This window comes from Pieris napi, chromosome 14 (genome assembly GCF_905475465.1).
Source record: "Pieris napi chromosome 14, ilPieNapi1.2, whole genome shotgun sequence".
Lineage (NCBI taxonomy): Eukaryota > Metazoa > Arthropoda > Insecta > Lepidoptera > Pieridae > Pieris > Pieris napi.
In genome coordinates, this window is record NC_062247.1 from 12390201 (window position 1) to 12407752 (window position 17552).

Here is a 17552-nt window from a genome sequence, read left to right on the forward strand (position 1 = left end):
TGTCGTGGAGTTTAATTTCGTCAAAGAGATGTTGATCAAAATATAATAATTAGCACCTGTTTACAAGCATGAGACGTCAGAGGGACGCCATGAAAAAAAAAATGAAAAATAACAATTTGTATAGTTTCCATAGTCACTAATATATAATCTGAAACGGTTCATAAACCTTGTCAAACCATCATTATCAAGTTATTATGAAAAAATAACTCGTACACTAATTTTAAGAAATTTAAAGAAATGAAAAGAAAGAAAATTTAAAGTATTTTATCACTTGAGCCCGTAACGTATAAGACAACAACTCACCGGCGACGGCTCAATGCCGATCTGCTGAAGCCTCACCGTCCCGTTGTCCAGAGGCTTGTTCAACTCCCGGTCCTCGCTCTGGGCTTTCGGCTTCGCGATCTTCGACACCACTGCGTACAAATTTATATATCAATAATATGCAACATATATAAGAAATCGACTTTTGTTCGAATAAACACGTACCGGGTTTGGTGACGGTCCGTTTGACTTCCGGCGGAGTGGTGAGGGACGCTCGTCTCTCGAACTGCTCCTTGAAGCTGCCCACGTGACCTCCTGAAATAATGTATTCCAATATATTTTGGTTTTTTTAACGTTTTACTATACTTGGGTACAGAAAAACGTTGCGGCGCGTTACATGGGGGGGGTCAATAATCTCCAAAAATTGCGTGACGTAATACGCTCTCATAGATTATAAATTATTTAGTATAATTCTGTTTTAGTACGTTATTGTCAACTGAAATAGAAGTTATTAAGAAATAAATGAACCTATAGATAGCTTCTTCGGTTTGACGGGAGCGGAGGCGGGCGCCGGCTGAGAAATGGTCAAGGACGTCAGCTTGTCTGCGGTGGCCGCCACGGATGGCTTGCCATCTTCCACCTGCAATTCGTTACACTCGTATTAGGCAACGTATACATTAATATCTTTGGAAATAAATTACTTTGCAGAGGCAATATACCTTAGATTCGTTTTGCTTCTCCGGTATGTCAACTTTGGAGAGGACTTTCTTAGCTTTAGGCTTTTCTTCTTTTATCTCATCGTTTAGCGCACGTTTGACCTCTTCGGTGGGCGCTTTGCTCAACTCTACTGCGGCCGGAGTGGGAGATATCGTGATGGTGGCCGATGACTTCAGAGAGTGTTGAGGCATCTTGAAAATGATACAAGTGGTTTTATATACCAGTAAATAATTACAAAACACATCGATTGACACTTGTGACCGACGAGCAAATTGTATACGTTTGTGTCTTGTTCGTGACAACGTTCTCTTTTGTAGTTTGTATATTTATTTTTTAACTTTTTATAGTTTTTGTTTTGGTTAATTCGCATTTACTGTTGATTTGGAAATGCTGATTGTCGCTTTATGTAAATCTTCTTTTTGAAAACGTATTTTGTTGATTTGCATTGCAGCTTTCTTATTTAATTAAATAAATAGAATATAGCTTTCCTCAATACAAATTTTTCAATTCCAAGCGCAGTTCCATCTCGAGATAGCTCTCAAAATAAAATAACTTTTTCCGTTTTTGCAATATCTTCACCATAACTATTAACTTTAAAAAGCACTTTTTGACTTACTTCACCACTAGAACCATCTTGCAGCCCCGCAGTGTCTTCGTCGGGAACGCAGGCCTCTTCCGGCAGCGCGGGCGCACCAGCTAAGCTTGCAGAACTAAAGAAATTCATCAATAGGTTAATATTATTATATTTACTTGAAGATCAAAAACGTTTTGGGCCATTGATTCTCGGCAATTTCAAGATTTAATTTAGATAAATAATAATTTAAGGCCGACTTAAAATTGATGAAAGTGAAAAAAGCAGAATAATGTTAAAATACCTGGCAACGCGTTCCCTCTTCCTCTGCAGGCCGGTGCCGGACATGGCGAGCTCCAGCTTGCGTTTGTTGTCTGCGGCCGCCACTATCGTGCGCGTCGGGGAAGGCTTTATGGCATCCTCGCCGCCCTCTGTAAAAAAATTAATCTTGACAACCAATACTCATGGATTTAACAAATAATTTGACAGCTTGCACCACTATAGCTTTTCACTTTTGCACTATTTGGCCGAGAGCTTTCACAATTCAGGATCGTGAATTGAATGAGAAAATGACTTACCGCTTAAAAAGAATAAGAGCAAAATAGATGAAAAGCTAGAGCCTGCTATTAATGAACGGCACTTTGGCACGTAAATAATACCTGCAACAAGTTCCAATATCCGTTTCTCAGCAGAATTGCTGGGCTCCACTGCCATCGAAGTAGAACTGGTGAGGTCAGTGCAACTCTCTGTCGGACCACCCAGCTCGGATTGCTGCAAATATTTCAATATAACATACCATAAAATGCCTTCAAATAAATCAATACGAATGTCTAATTCTTATTTAATTGTAACAAATAAATAACATTATCGTTGTCAAAAGCGAAAAAGATGAAATCACTAATAACTACTACTACCAATTCTTGTATAACTAGTGTTACGTAGATCCATTCGTCCACGCGTACATGTACACGTACGTACCTCTGGAACAACCACGCTATTAGTGTTTGACGCAGCCGCAGGTGCCAAGGACAGCAACAGGTCTAGTCGCACCGGAGTCTCGGCTGCCAAGGCCTCCGCTATCTCCAGACATGACGCTTCACAGCCCAGGTTCACCCACCTAAGAATATTACAGAAATTACTTTTTCGCCCTACTTGTAAAACGTGGCCTAGAGAGACGTGTTGGTTACCAAAGTCTCTCGGCACCTATTTATAGTCGACGTTACATAATAAAGTTGAAAACTTATAAAATATCGAGAGTTAGAAAACTAAGAAAAATTTGAGAGACTTGGAATGTTTCTTAGGAAATAAAAAACCTTACGGATGGTCACAGATGTAAACGATGTCCGCTCTCTTCAAAGGGTCCACAGTGAGCATGTCACGGATCAGAGGAGATGCAGCTGGAATATTTGAACAGATCTATTAGTTAAAAGTCGAAGGAATAACTTTGCCAAACCAACAAAACTTTTATAGTCGATATGAAATTAGATTCCGGCCAAACAAACATAGGCACATGAAACCTTATTTAAACATAATTATAGACAATTCATTAAATTAAAAATAAAACTTAAAAATTAAGCAATATCAAGAATTTTAAATAAAAATTACATACAAGACGGGTTCTTGGGCTCGTAGTAATCCCCGTTGCTGATCTGACGAACCAGTCTCTTGAAATTGGAGCCATCGAAGGGCATCGCCCCATACACCAGAGTGTACAGGAGTACTCCCAGGGACCAGCAGTCAACCTGGAGGTAAACAACTTTATCAGGACATGTTAATGGTAACTAAAATCAACTTTTTTTTCTGTCAGATATTCTGACAGTGAATTATGTAATTCATTAAAGATTTCGTTGAATGTTAAGAAAGAGTGGCGGATAGATAATTGCCGGTTCTTCTCTTCCGTTCTACGCCCTTGATTTGAGAACTGGCCGTAAATGTAAAATTAGAAGCATTTAATGTATATTTCTTTTTCGACGTTCATAAGTGTACATTGTGTTACCTATATGAATAAATGATTTTTGACTTTGACTTTGATCCGAACCTAATCCAATGCTGTTCAATGACAAGGCCAGGTTGGATGACAGAATAAAGACTTACTTCGGGTCCGATGTACGGAGTGCCTTTAACTATTTCCGGCGACGCGTACAAAGGAGACCCGCAAAATGTCGCCAGCAGAGACGTCTCTTTGAACACATTGGAAAGACCGAAGTCTGCGATCTGAAAATGGAATAAAAATCTATTGTTCTCTGTTATATTGAAGTGTCTCGAGTATGGAAGTTTCATTTTATTAGCGGTTTGATAATTCGGTGTAGTGTCGCAGACTTAACATAAACTATAATGTCCTGTTAACTAATTAGCTGTTAAGTTATTTATAAATACATTTAGTTGTGTACAGGAAATACACCTATAATAAATGTAGAAATCATCGAGTGCAAGCGAAATCGATTCTTAGCATACTCTACCCGTTTTTTTTTTTAATAACAGGAGGAAAACGGGCATATGGCTCGCCAGTGCGTTGCTGCCTTTAAGAATTGGTACGGTCTTTTCTTTCCGAATTAGAATTTGTTCCTAAATACTTCAGTGGGCAGCTGGTTCCACTTAAATACGCTCAGTTGTGGAACGACAGACATCGAAGTGATACGGGTGGAATTTCGTATTCTGCCTCGTCATGATATTTATGTAGAATATGAGAAAATTAAATGTGATGATGACAATTAAATACACATTTATTTTGCATACATTTGCAACTTAAACAAGTTAATATAAATTTATTTATCAAACAATATGGGGACTATACCTTGGCACTACCAGTCTCGTCGAGTAAAACATTCTCTAATTTTAAGTCCCTATGGCAGATTTTATGTATATGGCAATAGTATACAGCGGTTGCGATCTGCCGGAATAACCTGCAAATAACACACTTCCAATGTATTAAACCAGAAAATGGCAACTTCAACTACAGAAGCTTAGCTTGCAGAAATAAAAATATAGGAGTTTGCGGTTAAAGTTTCGCGGTTAATTTCTGAAGAATAAAGAGAGACGTGTTATGACATTGGAATCTCTCTAAGCAGAAAGAACTTAAGAGCGGGCACTAACCAAAATCACTCAATCATCATAGATTTGATTGTATATCTAAGTATGTGATGCTTGAATTAATATGTATTGATCCCTCACTATAATTTAAATGCTTGAATAATTAAAAACAAAATACAATATAAATATCTTGATACAAAACACAAAGTAACCTCTCTCCTCAATCATGGCGAGTATTATGGTGCCAAAAATGGAATTACAGCACATTAGTTTGGCCGAGAGCTGTTACTAACGATTTTAATATATATTGTATATCTTACGAGTTATTTAAATATACAACATTTGGCGTTTACTTTATTTCTGTTCCGCGAAACACTGTATTGAGTATTCGTCTCATCTCACGCGAATTTTAGGCACACGTTTGTTTCACTAGACACTAGAGCGGACGAAGGGAGACGCGCGGTTGAAATCCTGAATTTCGCTAGCCTAATGCGCGCTGATAAAGAAAGAAATATAAAAGATAAAAAAAGAGAGATAGAGACTACTGAAAAAAAGTTACCTCCTGGCTTCGTCCTCTTCTAAAACTTTCTTTTGACTTAGATAATCATACAGTTCACCACCCGAACAGTATTCCATTACTAAAATCATCTTTTCACTATTTTCAAATACTGCAACAAAAAAGAACATATAAGTAAAATTAAAACATTACTTATTACGCGCTCGCATTAAATACATAATGTATTTGTATATATAGCCATAAATGTACACATTCATTTTCAAATAATGAAATAATCGGTTATAGATGAATAAATAAATAAATCAATGTGTATTGTGTATATATGTTAGCATGAAATAATGTCAATTCTTAGTTTAAGTGACAACCAAAATTATCTTAATTTTCCTGTTTGTCTCGAGATTTCTAGGGAGACGGAATTTAGTTACGTGTCATACAAATAATTTATAACTTTGACAAAAACTGACTGGTTAGAATCACTTCAATCGAAACACACCCATATTAACAAAAAATCATAATCGTGCTTTGTTTCGCGTTCCTCACATCAACACCAACTATGCAAAACATTCAGTTTTGTATCCCGCAGCCCGGTCATACAACGACCACTATTTAAACATTGACTTGTTTAAGCTATCGCGGAATATACTTACTTAAAAGGAGTAATAAGAATATCCATAGCGCTACATCACCTGCATCATCAGCACACATACACATTCTCACGTATACCCTCACACACCATCCCACACCACAGCAGAATTATGTATTACTTAGTTAAATGTATATATTTTTTCCTTTCGTAAACATTTGAACATTTTGTATATATGTATATATTATGAATTCCATCTTTAAAGATATAGGTTTAGTATAATAGTTTTTTGTTATATATATAATCTATATATCATTTATGTTAGCTGTAGGAAAACTTGAATACACAAAAGTATTACTATTAAATTTCTTCCAAGCTTATGTTACCATAAATCACCGAAACATTGACCTGTTTGCTCAGAAATATTGTGAAAATTTATATTCTATTCAAATCTTAACAAAAACTAATCTCATCTAAATAAGAGTAAATCCCTTTCGTGTAAATAAGTTTAGCTTACTTAGAAAATTTGTTACGTTAGCAACTCCGTAGTTATGTAATTTTTATAATTTAGAATAGATTAAAAGTCGCTTTGGACCTAAAACCAAAAGAAAACTCCGTACCTTCATAAATGTGTACAATATTGGGATGTCTGACCGATGACATAATCTGCACCTCCCGTCGAATTCGCACCAAGTCCGCTTCGGTCTCGATCTTGCATTTCTTTATCGTCTTGATCGCCACTTCCTGTCCAGTCTTCTTGTTTATACCTAATTGGACTTTCCCGTATGTGCCTTGGCCTAGTTTTCTTACTATGTCGAATCTGAAACGTGAACGACGTAGAATCACTATGTATCTGAATAGGAACCGTGAAATCAATAGTAACGATATGTAGAAAGAAGAATATCTTTGGCAACACGACTTATCTATAAGTCAATTTTGAAATGGGAGAAAACACACATTGTGTGTTCAGTCGACTTTCCATAATTTGAAACTCAAGAGACCAGAGATCCAAATTACCGAGAGTTCAAAATAAAAAGTGTTTAAATAACTCAAGTAAACAGGAGTTTGATTAAAATTCGTGATTTAATATTTCTATATTATTATTATGTTTTAAAAATTAAAGACGATTAAGAATATTCACAAATTTTTATTTCGATGTTATTATTTATGCTTCTTGCACGTAATTTTTTTTTCAGTATATCGTTGTCCAAATAATTTAAAAAAAACAATCGACAGTGTACATGAAACGCTTAAAATTATAGAGAGTAGGGAAGCCCGGACTTCAACTTATACTATTGCTTCAACTTAAAATTACCGCGGTGATCAATTAACAATGATTTTATTCAATTTATCGAGTTTTTTCTCATGGGACCGCAATTTTGATTTTTCAATTTATCAAGAGTCGACTGTATTATATTACTTCGATTGAAAATGCCTTTCTTCGCTAGAAAACTGTTTTATGTATCTCATCTCGAGTGAGTAATTAGTTAATATTAGTCAATTTTCAAAAAATTTAGCGTTTTATTTAATATCAATCAAATGTTCTTGTACACTATCCAACCCAAGATATACAACGATAAAGTAGGGGTAGAGCTGAATATAAATGAGTTCCTTGATGAACCAATTAAAAAGTTAACTATTTAAGTTTAAAATTCTACCTGTTGGGGGATTAGAGTTTAATCAAACATTTTGTTTAACCGTCCTTAAATTCTACTGTTAATTATATTACGTAAAAATTTAGGAGTGCAATGTATCTTCGTTATTGTTATATTTATTTAACAATAGCTGTTGGTGAATATTTTTTGATGTTCACAAACAAGCCACAACAATAAACATTATGAGCACAATGACCTTTTGTAACGCGACATGTCGTCATTTATTTTAAAATTCATAAGTATCGTATTTTTACATTTATTGAATATTTTATCTCTTCAACTAACGACGAAACGGCACAAACCTGTCGTTAGGGCTGGTAAAGCCTTCCAATTGTTGAACAAATTGAACGTTCGATAGTACCCTCTTTCGACTGACATACATCATTTGAACACAAGTAATAAAAATCTGGATCATAGGTTAAAATTATAAACCAATCCCATTCTTAAAAGTTCCCTTAGATATTCTTACTTTCTTGTTACTTCGAAAGTTATTCAATTGAGTTCATATTTTAATCATTATATCATCTCATACCGGAATACTTTCATGAATTAGTATATCATTTAAGCACATGGGTAAAAAGTATAGTTTTGACAAATACACGATTAATTTTTTTATAACAATTGGTCCATACATGTCACGTTTCAATAATGCTTCTATACACAATAGATTTATCATAAACACACTCTTTTACAATTGAACAATACGAACTAATAAAGACACAAACATCTTTTAATTTTTCTACCTTGAAATACCGATTGCTTTCACTGGACACCGTCCAACCGTCAAGGCCACGAATGAAAATCTAAACTAGATACAACTATATACGAGTTACAACAATACGAGTTTTAAAATCTATGTATATCAATTTATCCCATATCAAGTATGACTTGAATTATTTGCAACGGAATCAAATTGAATAAATGTCCAAACTATATTTTGATAAAGTAATAACCCTTTACCAAACAGATTACGATAATAACAGAAATTGCTATTAAAATCAAACATCAATAAAACGTGACGTCACCAACAACCTTTACACCCACATAGTTCCGAAGAGCTGAGCGTAGGAGCATAAATCTATAGCCCAAAATGCGGTCACCGGCTGCGCCTTACAACAGCATATTCAATATTACATACTTTCAACCCAATCCTTATTACTGTTAAGCGCATCGAAAATAACCCCGTACGGTAACTGTACTTCTATGAGTTTGACAAAGTAATTACCGACAAAATCTTGCTCAACATTTTTGACGTTTACTAATTCCTAAAACTCAGAAAACACGCACCTGTTACTATTGATACAAGTACTTCAATTGTTTAAATACTATCTTAATTATTCATTGACTGACATTGGTCAGACACAAAAAAGGCATAGTTATTTCAGTAATTTTAAATATCTATTCGTAATTGCTAATTTGTCCTAAACCATAATGCAACATTGCAAAATTGTAAGTTTATCTACTTATACGAGACAAGGCTGTACATTTTGCCCACTCAGCCTCAGCCACTTCTTAGTTTTATAAACGTGACGATTTCCTAAATCGTCGGAGTTACGCCCCGAGAGTATAGCCAGACGTAGGCACTCTCTTCGACTGTTACATTGCATTCATTCGTTACATAGCAATTAACATTTCATTATTTCGCTTATATTCTATTATTGTACGCCAGTGGTTAATATTGAGTAAAACTAAAATCCTCTATTATTTAAAGCACCCCGATGACCCAGGAACCGTACACTACTCCTCTCATTAAATAAAACATACGAACTTTATATTAGACGTACTTATATAGAAGACAGACTACAACATTATTACGCATTAATTATATTAATTTAATGTAAGTACACGTAATCCACTTGCCATGTATGAGCGTATAATAAAATAGCTAATAAGTCTTTGATAAGGCCTTTGAGGTTGAAGCCTTCCAATCACTGCGTAAGGCATTGAGATAAGATTATTTATTACATCTATAAGTTAAAAGGTTAGTTAATTTTATACTTTTATCCAGAAAGTAACGTGACTTGGGTTTATTTTGAAATATAATTTAAGTCATAATATTTATTTAAGGTCAAAGAATCCGTTGAAAAGAGAAAGAAAACAGAAGCTATAAGTTCACTAGAAGGTTTTGTCTATCTGGTAGATTTGAGCAAAAAAGTAGTGAGACATATCGAGAGCGGCCTTATTCGAATCAAGGATTTCTCAGTCATTGCCGGCGTCGAAAGTTGATTGTACTTATAAAATAACTACGACTACGACTACAGCAGATGGCTGTTATTAGATTACAAACATTGTTCTTTCAAAACATAAAAAGGTAAAGGATGTATCTAATTAATTTAAAAGCGAATAAAAACTAAAACCTACATAGTAAATAAGATCTTGGTACTTTTTAGTCTTATTAATATATATCAGAACAATTGCCTAGTCATTACAGCTTGGGTAAGATTTATAGTCGAGTCTTAGCACTAATATAGTGTAGTTTCAGACCAGACAAGTTGAAAACACTTTTATTCTTTTCAAACTCTATTAAAAAAAATATGAAACAGTGGTGCTACAACCCATTTTAGGTCTGGGTCTCAGATTTCTAAATCTGTTACATGATCTTTAGCCATACTAATAGGTAAGTAGGTGATCAGCCTCCTGTGCCTGACACACGCCAAGGACTTTTTGGGTCTAACGCAAACCGGTTTTCCTTCCCCATAGACGGAAAGTCCATTGGTGCACAACCGGGGATAGTACTGACGACCTCAGGGATGAGAGTCGCACGCTGAATCCACTAGGCCAACACTGCTCTATTAAACTCTTTTTTCCCTTTGTGTGAAATTGGTGTATTTACCTCTGTTTCAATCGTAGCCGATGGTCGTGCAGCCTGACGTCGCCGGTGTTCTCAATGCCGTCCATTATGTTGGCCGTACGTTTATTCTCGCCCACCACCATTTTGTCTGGAATCAATAAATCACATTAATAAATTATACACTATATTAAGTATTTATACACAACACTATAATTCTACACATCTGTTTACTCGTTGAAGTAGTGGAATGTATAAAATGCGAGCTAGACACGGTAACCAAAATGTACATTGATTGCGTGTAAACAGTAAAACCCATTTATTATTACAATAAAATATGTTACTATGGCCTAAGTCATTTAATAGTGACCAGAGATGAGGTGGACTACGCTTTCAGTGATTACTACAAACAAACTCATTATAATATTAGGATAGTCATATTGATTTAAAGATATCAAATTAAATATTTTAACACTATTAGCAAACATAGCAGCTTGATAATATGCTATACTAACAAATATATATTTAGTAGTAGTACGTAAAACATCCAAGCAAACAAATTTTATTTTCTACGGGTTTCAAAATTATAAGTCATAAAAAGTGAACAAAATATCCTGACAACGCCCACGAGCTAACGTTGACAAAAATACTCGCCGCGTAAGCTCACTTTCTCAATGATGCAAACTTTTCGGTAATTCTGAACAATACCGAGAAATCGTTACTGCACTTCTAAGAAACACTTTGACCAATTAAAATCAAGGTTTCTTATTTCTGTCATTTTATTTTCCTCAAAAACTATATTATGAATATGGAAGCAAGCTATTTCAAAACACCACATGTAAATCGATTATAAATCAAAAAACCCCTAATTGCTTTAGTTGGATTCAGCTTTAGAGAATTGAGAAATTGGACAAGAACAGAATTTAATTCACAAAAGCTATGTGTGGGAAAACTATGCATAGTTTCTTTTAGTATTGAGGCTAAAGGATACACACAAAACGTACTACATATAAGAGTTAGCAAATATGTAATTAGTTTAAAACACTTTAAGAATAGACCCCTGTTGTTCTGCGCTAGCTTTTCTCGCTTCAAACTTGTCGACACAAGACTTTAAAATGAAGATTCAAAAGCCTTGCTCACTTCATGAAAATAAGGGATTTCACAGCCTTGGTTCTTTTCATATATACATTTTAATAAACATGAAAACCATCACTATATTTTTATTTAAAGGTGCAAACGAGCTTTCGCTTATGTCAATTAGATTACTGCCCACAGGGACACCAACTAATTTAATTTATTAAGACCACTCTTTGAAATTGTTAATATTCCTATTTTTGTTATATATTTTAGAAGTACTAAACTGAACTACTTACTGCTAACACATGATAATAGATATATAATATATCATTACAGTTATTAAGTTTTATTAATAAACGTCTCGTACTGCAATCAAATTCGAATTTAACACTACTTTGGGAAGATTGAAATGCTAGTTTGAAACAAAAAAATGCACTAACTATTTTATTTCTTATCTATAGTATAGTAAATAAAGAATAATTGAACTGATCGCTAAGAAACTTTACAAAATTGCTAAAGTAACGTGAAAGTTAACTAGGTATTTCATAAATAGTTAAACGTCGAACAGAATGTCGCAAATGCATATTTTACTATATTATTAAGTTTTAAAAATGAAAAATAATTGGTAATAATATGTAAGAGCTTAGAGCTGTGGAAATACGTGTCGCTGAAATAGAACAGATGAGTTCGAGACAGTCGTACACCACCGCCCACTCGCCTTAAAACGAGGCATTACAATTAACATAGAAACATCGCATGGAACAAAAGATAAATCAAACATGAAGCTTCAAATTTAAAAAAACAATCGATGCCAAAAAAAACTTTTGAAGTTCGACTTCACGTGTAAGAAAATGAAAAAAAACATAGTAAGTTGATTATTTTAATTATTATTAAAACTAATATAGCGTAATGAAATGTAATTAAATATCTAGTAAATTATACAATTTATTAGTATTTTCACAGAAGAGAAGTACTATCTGTTTCTAATTATTGTTATTAAATATTCAATCCTGCCAATTATTAAGTTCATTCCTGGAGTGATTATTTTTGTAACTTACTTAGGCTAATTACTAAGTACCTGTATTCTACTTCAATCAAACTAAAATTTGGTTCAGTCTTAAGGCCGATTTACATTATCTTAGTGTTTAGGAGAGTATTTTAGTACAACTTGAAAGGCAAGTACTTTAGTGCTTTAGTGCGTTGCGTGTGAACGTTTACATTTCTTCCAGTAGAGTATCATTACAGCGCCACAATGAACGCGCAACGACGTCGTCAAATACGCTCTATTCTACGCAAAATACTAATGGTCCAAGATCCCAGGGCCGCCAGACGTCACGTATTTTCTGACGGATGAAATGTGGACGATTGGGTAGTGTTAGTATGTACTATGATCGTATGCCTACCTGCTAGCTTGGTCAAACGGCCAATTTCCAGGTATCAGGTAATCAAGGTACACAAAAACATTACTTACTTCACGTAAATTCTCATGGCTGATTTTTATATATGTTTTCGAGTGTATAGTTAAAAATAAATTGTCAATACTCCCAGACACTTTCCGTCGGCCATATTGCTTAACAGACGCTTTAAGGGTCTCAAAATAATTAGTCAACTTCACGTAAATTCTGACGCTCCATTTTTATATATGTTCATCCCACAACTATTTTAAAAGCTTTGACAAGAAGACAGACCGATCCAAGGGGCCAATCATCCCCTAAACTAAATTTTAATATTTCTATGAGTGGGAGCGCGAGAGCATTATCTACGCGCATGAGACTGAGTGAGACCGACTGCGCTGTTAAAGCCATGAAAATTACTTGAAAAATTATTATTATTCAAAAAGGGCAAGCAAAAGCCGTTTAATATTTTGAAGAAAAATGAAGAGTACCAACAAGCATTTCACCGTTTTGGTACGTTGGATTTTGTTGGTGATGTAGATGAAGAAGAACGTGTATTCAACATAATACAAAAATTTATCTGTGATGTTTACAACGTTCCTGGAATAATTGATGTAGATGCTGCCAGACTACAGTTGTTTATCATTTACATACATGGTATCTGATATAAATGAAGAATTCAATCGAAAGAATTTAAGAAACTTCGATGCCAGTAACTTACCACCTTGTAAAAGTGAGCTTTGGCAACAGTTTCGACGGGCTAGCTTTGGAACAATGCAAGTATGAAGATGATAAATATTTTCAACCCCGAAAACAATGGCTGGACACTACAAGATGGTAAATATGATTTTCATTAGTTCGATGGAGATCAATTACCGGGTTTTGTCAGTGAGTCGCTGGAAGAACAATCAGGTAAATTATTTTCGTTTCTCATATTATTTGTATCTTTTTAGTTTTTTCAGACCTTCATTGTTTAACTTGTTTTTTACAGAGGAAGAAAATAAGGATAATGCTGATGATGACGATCACGATTTAGATATTCAATTTCAAGATTGATATTTGTTGATGATGATAATGAAGATTAAAAGCCACTGTTAAGAAATATTGAAGAATTAATATTTTTCCACTTTGTTTCCAAATTTCCAATAAATAATTAATTAAAAAAATTGCTGCTATTTAAATATAAGTGGTATTTTAAAAAAATATTTTTTAGTTCTAATTAATAAATTGAAAAAAAAAAAATGTCGGCTAACTTAAGTATTATTTATTATGTGTCAATTTTTTTCTTATTTTTGTTGCTATAATTTACTTGTCAACAAAAGTTCTAAAAATTATAAAATATCTGTTCAAGTAAACTTCATGGCTTTAACAGCGCAGTCGGTCTCACTCAGTCTCATGCGCGTAGATAATGCTCTCCCACTCATAGAGATATTAAAATTTAGTTTAGGGGATGATTGGCCCCTTGGATCGGTCTGTCTTCTTGTCAAAGCTTTTAAAATAGTTGTGGGATGAACATATATAAAAATGGAGCGTCAGAATTTACGTGAAGTTGACTAATTATTTTGAGACCCTTAAAGCGTCTGTTAAGCAATATGGCCGACGGAAAGTGTCTGGGAGTATTGACAATTTATTTTTAACTATACACTCGAAAACATATATAAAAATCAGCCATGAGAATTTACGTGAAGTAAGTAATGTTTTTGTGTACCTTGATTACCTGATACCTGGAAATTGGCCGTTTGACCAAGCTAGCAGGTAGGCATACGATCATAGTACATACTAACACTACCCAATCGTCCACATTTCATCCGTCAGAAAATACGTGACGTCTGGCGGCCCTGGGATCTTGCTCTATAACTGTAGTTATGGAACAAATAGAAGACGAGATTTTATTCGAAATAAATAAACTAAATATAAATAATAAACAAAATAGCTTCTTTTAAGGCAGTGTATGCCGAATGCCTTGCCTGTTTGTTTTTGTATAAATTGTTTTTAACGTTCCACAAACATTCGTGAACAACATATTCTGACACAAATTTGATAGTTGTATCTTCCGACCATTTAGCCATCTACACGCACGCGGTTCACGGCACTTATGCACTCTCCTAAAGATTTTACTAAAGGCCGATTTACATTATAGTAGCGTTTACATGTTTCAACTAAAGTACTATCCTAAAGCACTCTCCTAAACACTAAGATAATGTAAATCGGCCTTTACGGATTTAAATTAGCTATCGGTGTTGTTTACATTATGTTGGGCACAATTCAGTCCGCGCGTGGTAAGTGTCCATTAAAATAGTGCGGAACCGGAACGGACTACTTTACACATGATACATAATAATAGAGACATCGTCGTCATTATCAAGTGGAAAACAACAATTATAAATAAATTTCACTCTTAAAATGTATGTGTTTAGCTGAAACATAGTTTCATAACATTTTTATTTGTCTAACTACACACCTCAGTGCAAATTTTGTGTTATCGGCTCTTCTTTATTAAAAAAAACATATATGGGTGATAAATCAATTGGGCAACTCTACGTCATCAGAACTTTTCGCTCAACTGATTAAATTAGTTGTACTAAGAATAATGTTTAATAACTTAATAAATGTGTTTCTATAAATAGACTTGTATAAATTTCAAAAAAGTATTTTACATATTTTATATCTTTCCTTACATGATACAAACGTCAGTCCCTAGCCGTGACCATGCATTAAATTCTATTATTGGATGAATTTAATATCATATTCATGCCCCAAGCATAATACTAACAAACTCAGCTAATTTTAAGATACATTCAACAATTGACATTTTTGATTGATATTTTTTATCTGAATTATTTTCGGCATCGAAAAAGATTGATACGGAAGATACGTTAATAATTACATCTTACTGTGAAGTGTGAATTGGAAAAGTGGCTACTAGTATTAAGATAAATCTCAAGTGCGTCAATCCATGATTATGCATTGACATAAACATTATATAAAATACATATTTTCAAATGAAATTTGAAATTTCTAAAACCATTAAGTTAATAATATTTATATATAATATAATGAAAATTATAACTAAAGGGAGCAAAGTCATACTACAAACTACATACATATATATATATATATATACCGTTTGTATATCTAATTAAAAGAACATACTAGAATCATGTAAAAAAATATACCTTTTAGAATTACCGACAGCATTATAAAATCAAATGACAAACAAAATTATAATAGAAATATTTTTAGGTATGAAATAAAAATTGTTATGTAAACAATAATCCTTCCATCCACTCGTTTACAAGTATGCTTTTATAAATACAACAACCATTTTTAAACCGTGTCACAGTGGAGGCGTCATGAATTATACAATTATTTTTTTCTTCAACACTGCTATTTCCGTCTTCGGTCTCTTTAAAGTTTTAGAACACTTTAAAATAGTTTTACAAAACCTGAAGCCCCTTTATGAAGTACTTCACTAGTAACAAGCACTCAGTGCGAACAATTTTTATCCAAGAAGAAATAGAACAAACCCAACGTAATGAATAAAACACATCTTAACATAATTTGAAGCTTCCGGCTTCACAAACTTTACGAAAGTTGTCGTCAATTATTCAACACAAATATTTCAGTTTTGGCTACAACGCATTGACTCTCCATACAGTTTGTATAGTTTACACACGTATTTCATTCGAACGATGCATGTTTGTGCTAACGTTTAGTTCAAAGCACGCTTTTTAATTTTCTTGATTTTATTTTCACGCTAAGTCCACAGGACACCGGACTGAGTTCCTATTAAAGAAATAAAACGATCATAGAAATACATATACAATGTCGGTTGTCTTCCAAGTATAGCATCGGTAATAAAACGAAATGTTTTAAAGCGTAACTAGGACGGTTGGTAAACCACGCATTAGATTTTACATAAAATGTTTTCTGTTTAATGTAGAATATCATTATTATATTCTGTGTTTTCCCTGTTATAATATCGGAATGACTGATATTATGCATGAACAATTAAGGCAAGGTCACGAAGTACCAAAAGTACTCAACAAAATAAAATTTTTGCCTACTTTGGCTAAAGCTTATAGATCAGTTAGAATAAAATGGTCTTTAAAGCGCACCTACGTTACGTGGTAAGGGCGTCAATGTTTATTGGGCTAGCTGATGGCATTGGCGTTGCATGAACGGTCACGTCCAGAAAAATGCGGAGCAAGTAGCCAATTAACATGCGGCATCGTGAGGCCGGCGTCTCGGCGCCGCTATAAATATCCACCAAACACTGCCACAGCCGCAACGCCGCCGTAACGTCGAAAATGCAAAACATAAATCAGGGTATCCATCAGGGTGACATCACGAACTGATACAATGGGTCGTTAAATTTTAATATGGATATGCGAAATTGGATTCTACCAGACCTTAGAATGGATTTCGTGTTCGCCGTTTAACATTATTATTATAGGGAATATTTAAGCAACGTGTAACTGTTTGGAATGTAGGTGAATACGTAAATCACCAGGTCAGTGAGTGAGGTCGCATCCCGGAAGCACAAGTGGTCTGTGAAGCGTCATCAGAGGTGCGCGAGATGCCGCTAGTGATCGCGCTATTTTTGTCTAGTCACCAGTTGAATAACCTCGATCAACTATTCGCACTTACTTCGCCTACTATACCTTCTACATAAATCCTCCTATATAATTAATTTATTGTCGATGGCTTACAGATACTACTGGGTAGTGGGTACCTAAAAACGATTTGTTTACCCGCAAAGATTATTAAATATATTTTATAAAAACTCGTATTATAAATATATATTATATACTATTACATGTCTACGGCGGCGTTATATTTAATAAAAGTGAATGTTTTTTGTTATTAACACACGATTAACAGACACAGCCGAGTGGTCACGCATAATTTAACTTACATTACGTTTAGGTATGCATGTTTTGTCATAAAAGTTTATAA

At 34.2% G+C, this 17552-nt stretch overlaps 1 protein-coding gene across 17 annotated transcripts in view; it reads right to left on the reverse strand.

The window, feature by feature from the left end:
* Positions 1–17552, reverse strand: part of LOC125056031 (NUAK family SNF1-like kinase 1) — a 30633-nt gene that overhangs the window by 10732 nt on the left and 2349 nt on the right. For 15 of the 17 annotated variants that reach the window (XR_007117982.1, XR_007117981.1, XM_047658853.1 and 12 more), the window contains exons 2-16: positions 10168–10273; positions 6300–6499; positions 5139–5247; positions 4344–4452; positions 3644–3763; positions 3159–3291; positions 2868–2946; positions 2528–2666; positions 2209–2320; positions 1854–1980; positions 1595–1688; positions 981–1169; positions 790–901; positions 487–576; positions 304–413 (exon numbers count right to left, since the gene is read on the reverse strand). Coding sequence is in view for 15 of the 17 variants with exons in the window: in XM_047658853.1 (XP_047514809.1) it covers positions 304–413; positions 487–576; positions 790–901; positions 981–1169; positions 1595–1688; positions 1854–1980; positions 2209–2320; positions 2528–2666; positions 2868–2946; positions 3159–3291; positions 3644–3763; positions 4344–4452; positions 5139–5247; positions 6300–6499; positions 10168–10268 (1824 nt within the window). In the remaining 2 variants the exon portion in view is untranslated. Of the gene's footprint in view, positions 1–303; positions 414–486; positions 577–789; positions 902–980; positions 1170–1594; positions 1689–1853; positions 1981–2208; positions 2321–2527; positions 2667–2867; positions 2947–3158; positions 3292–3643; positions 3764–4343; positions 4453–5138; positions 5248–6299; positions 6500–10167; positions 10277–17552 lie in introns of all 17 variants that reach the window. The other 2 variants (XM_047658849.1, XM_047658850.1) reach the window with 2 other exon arrangements.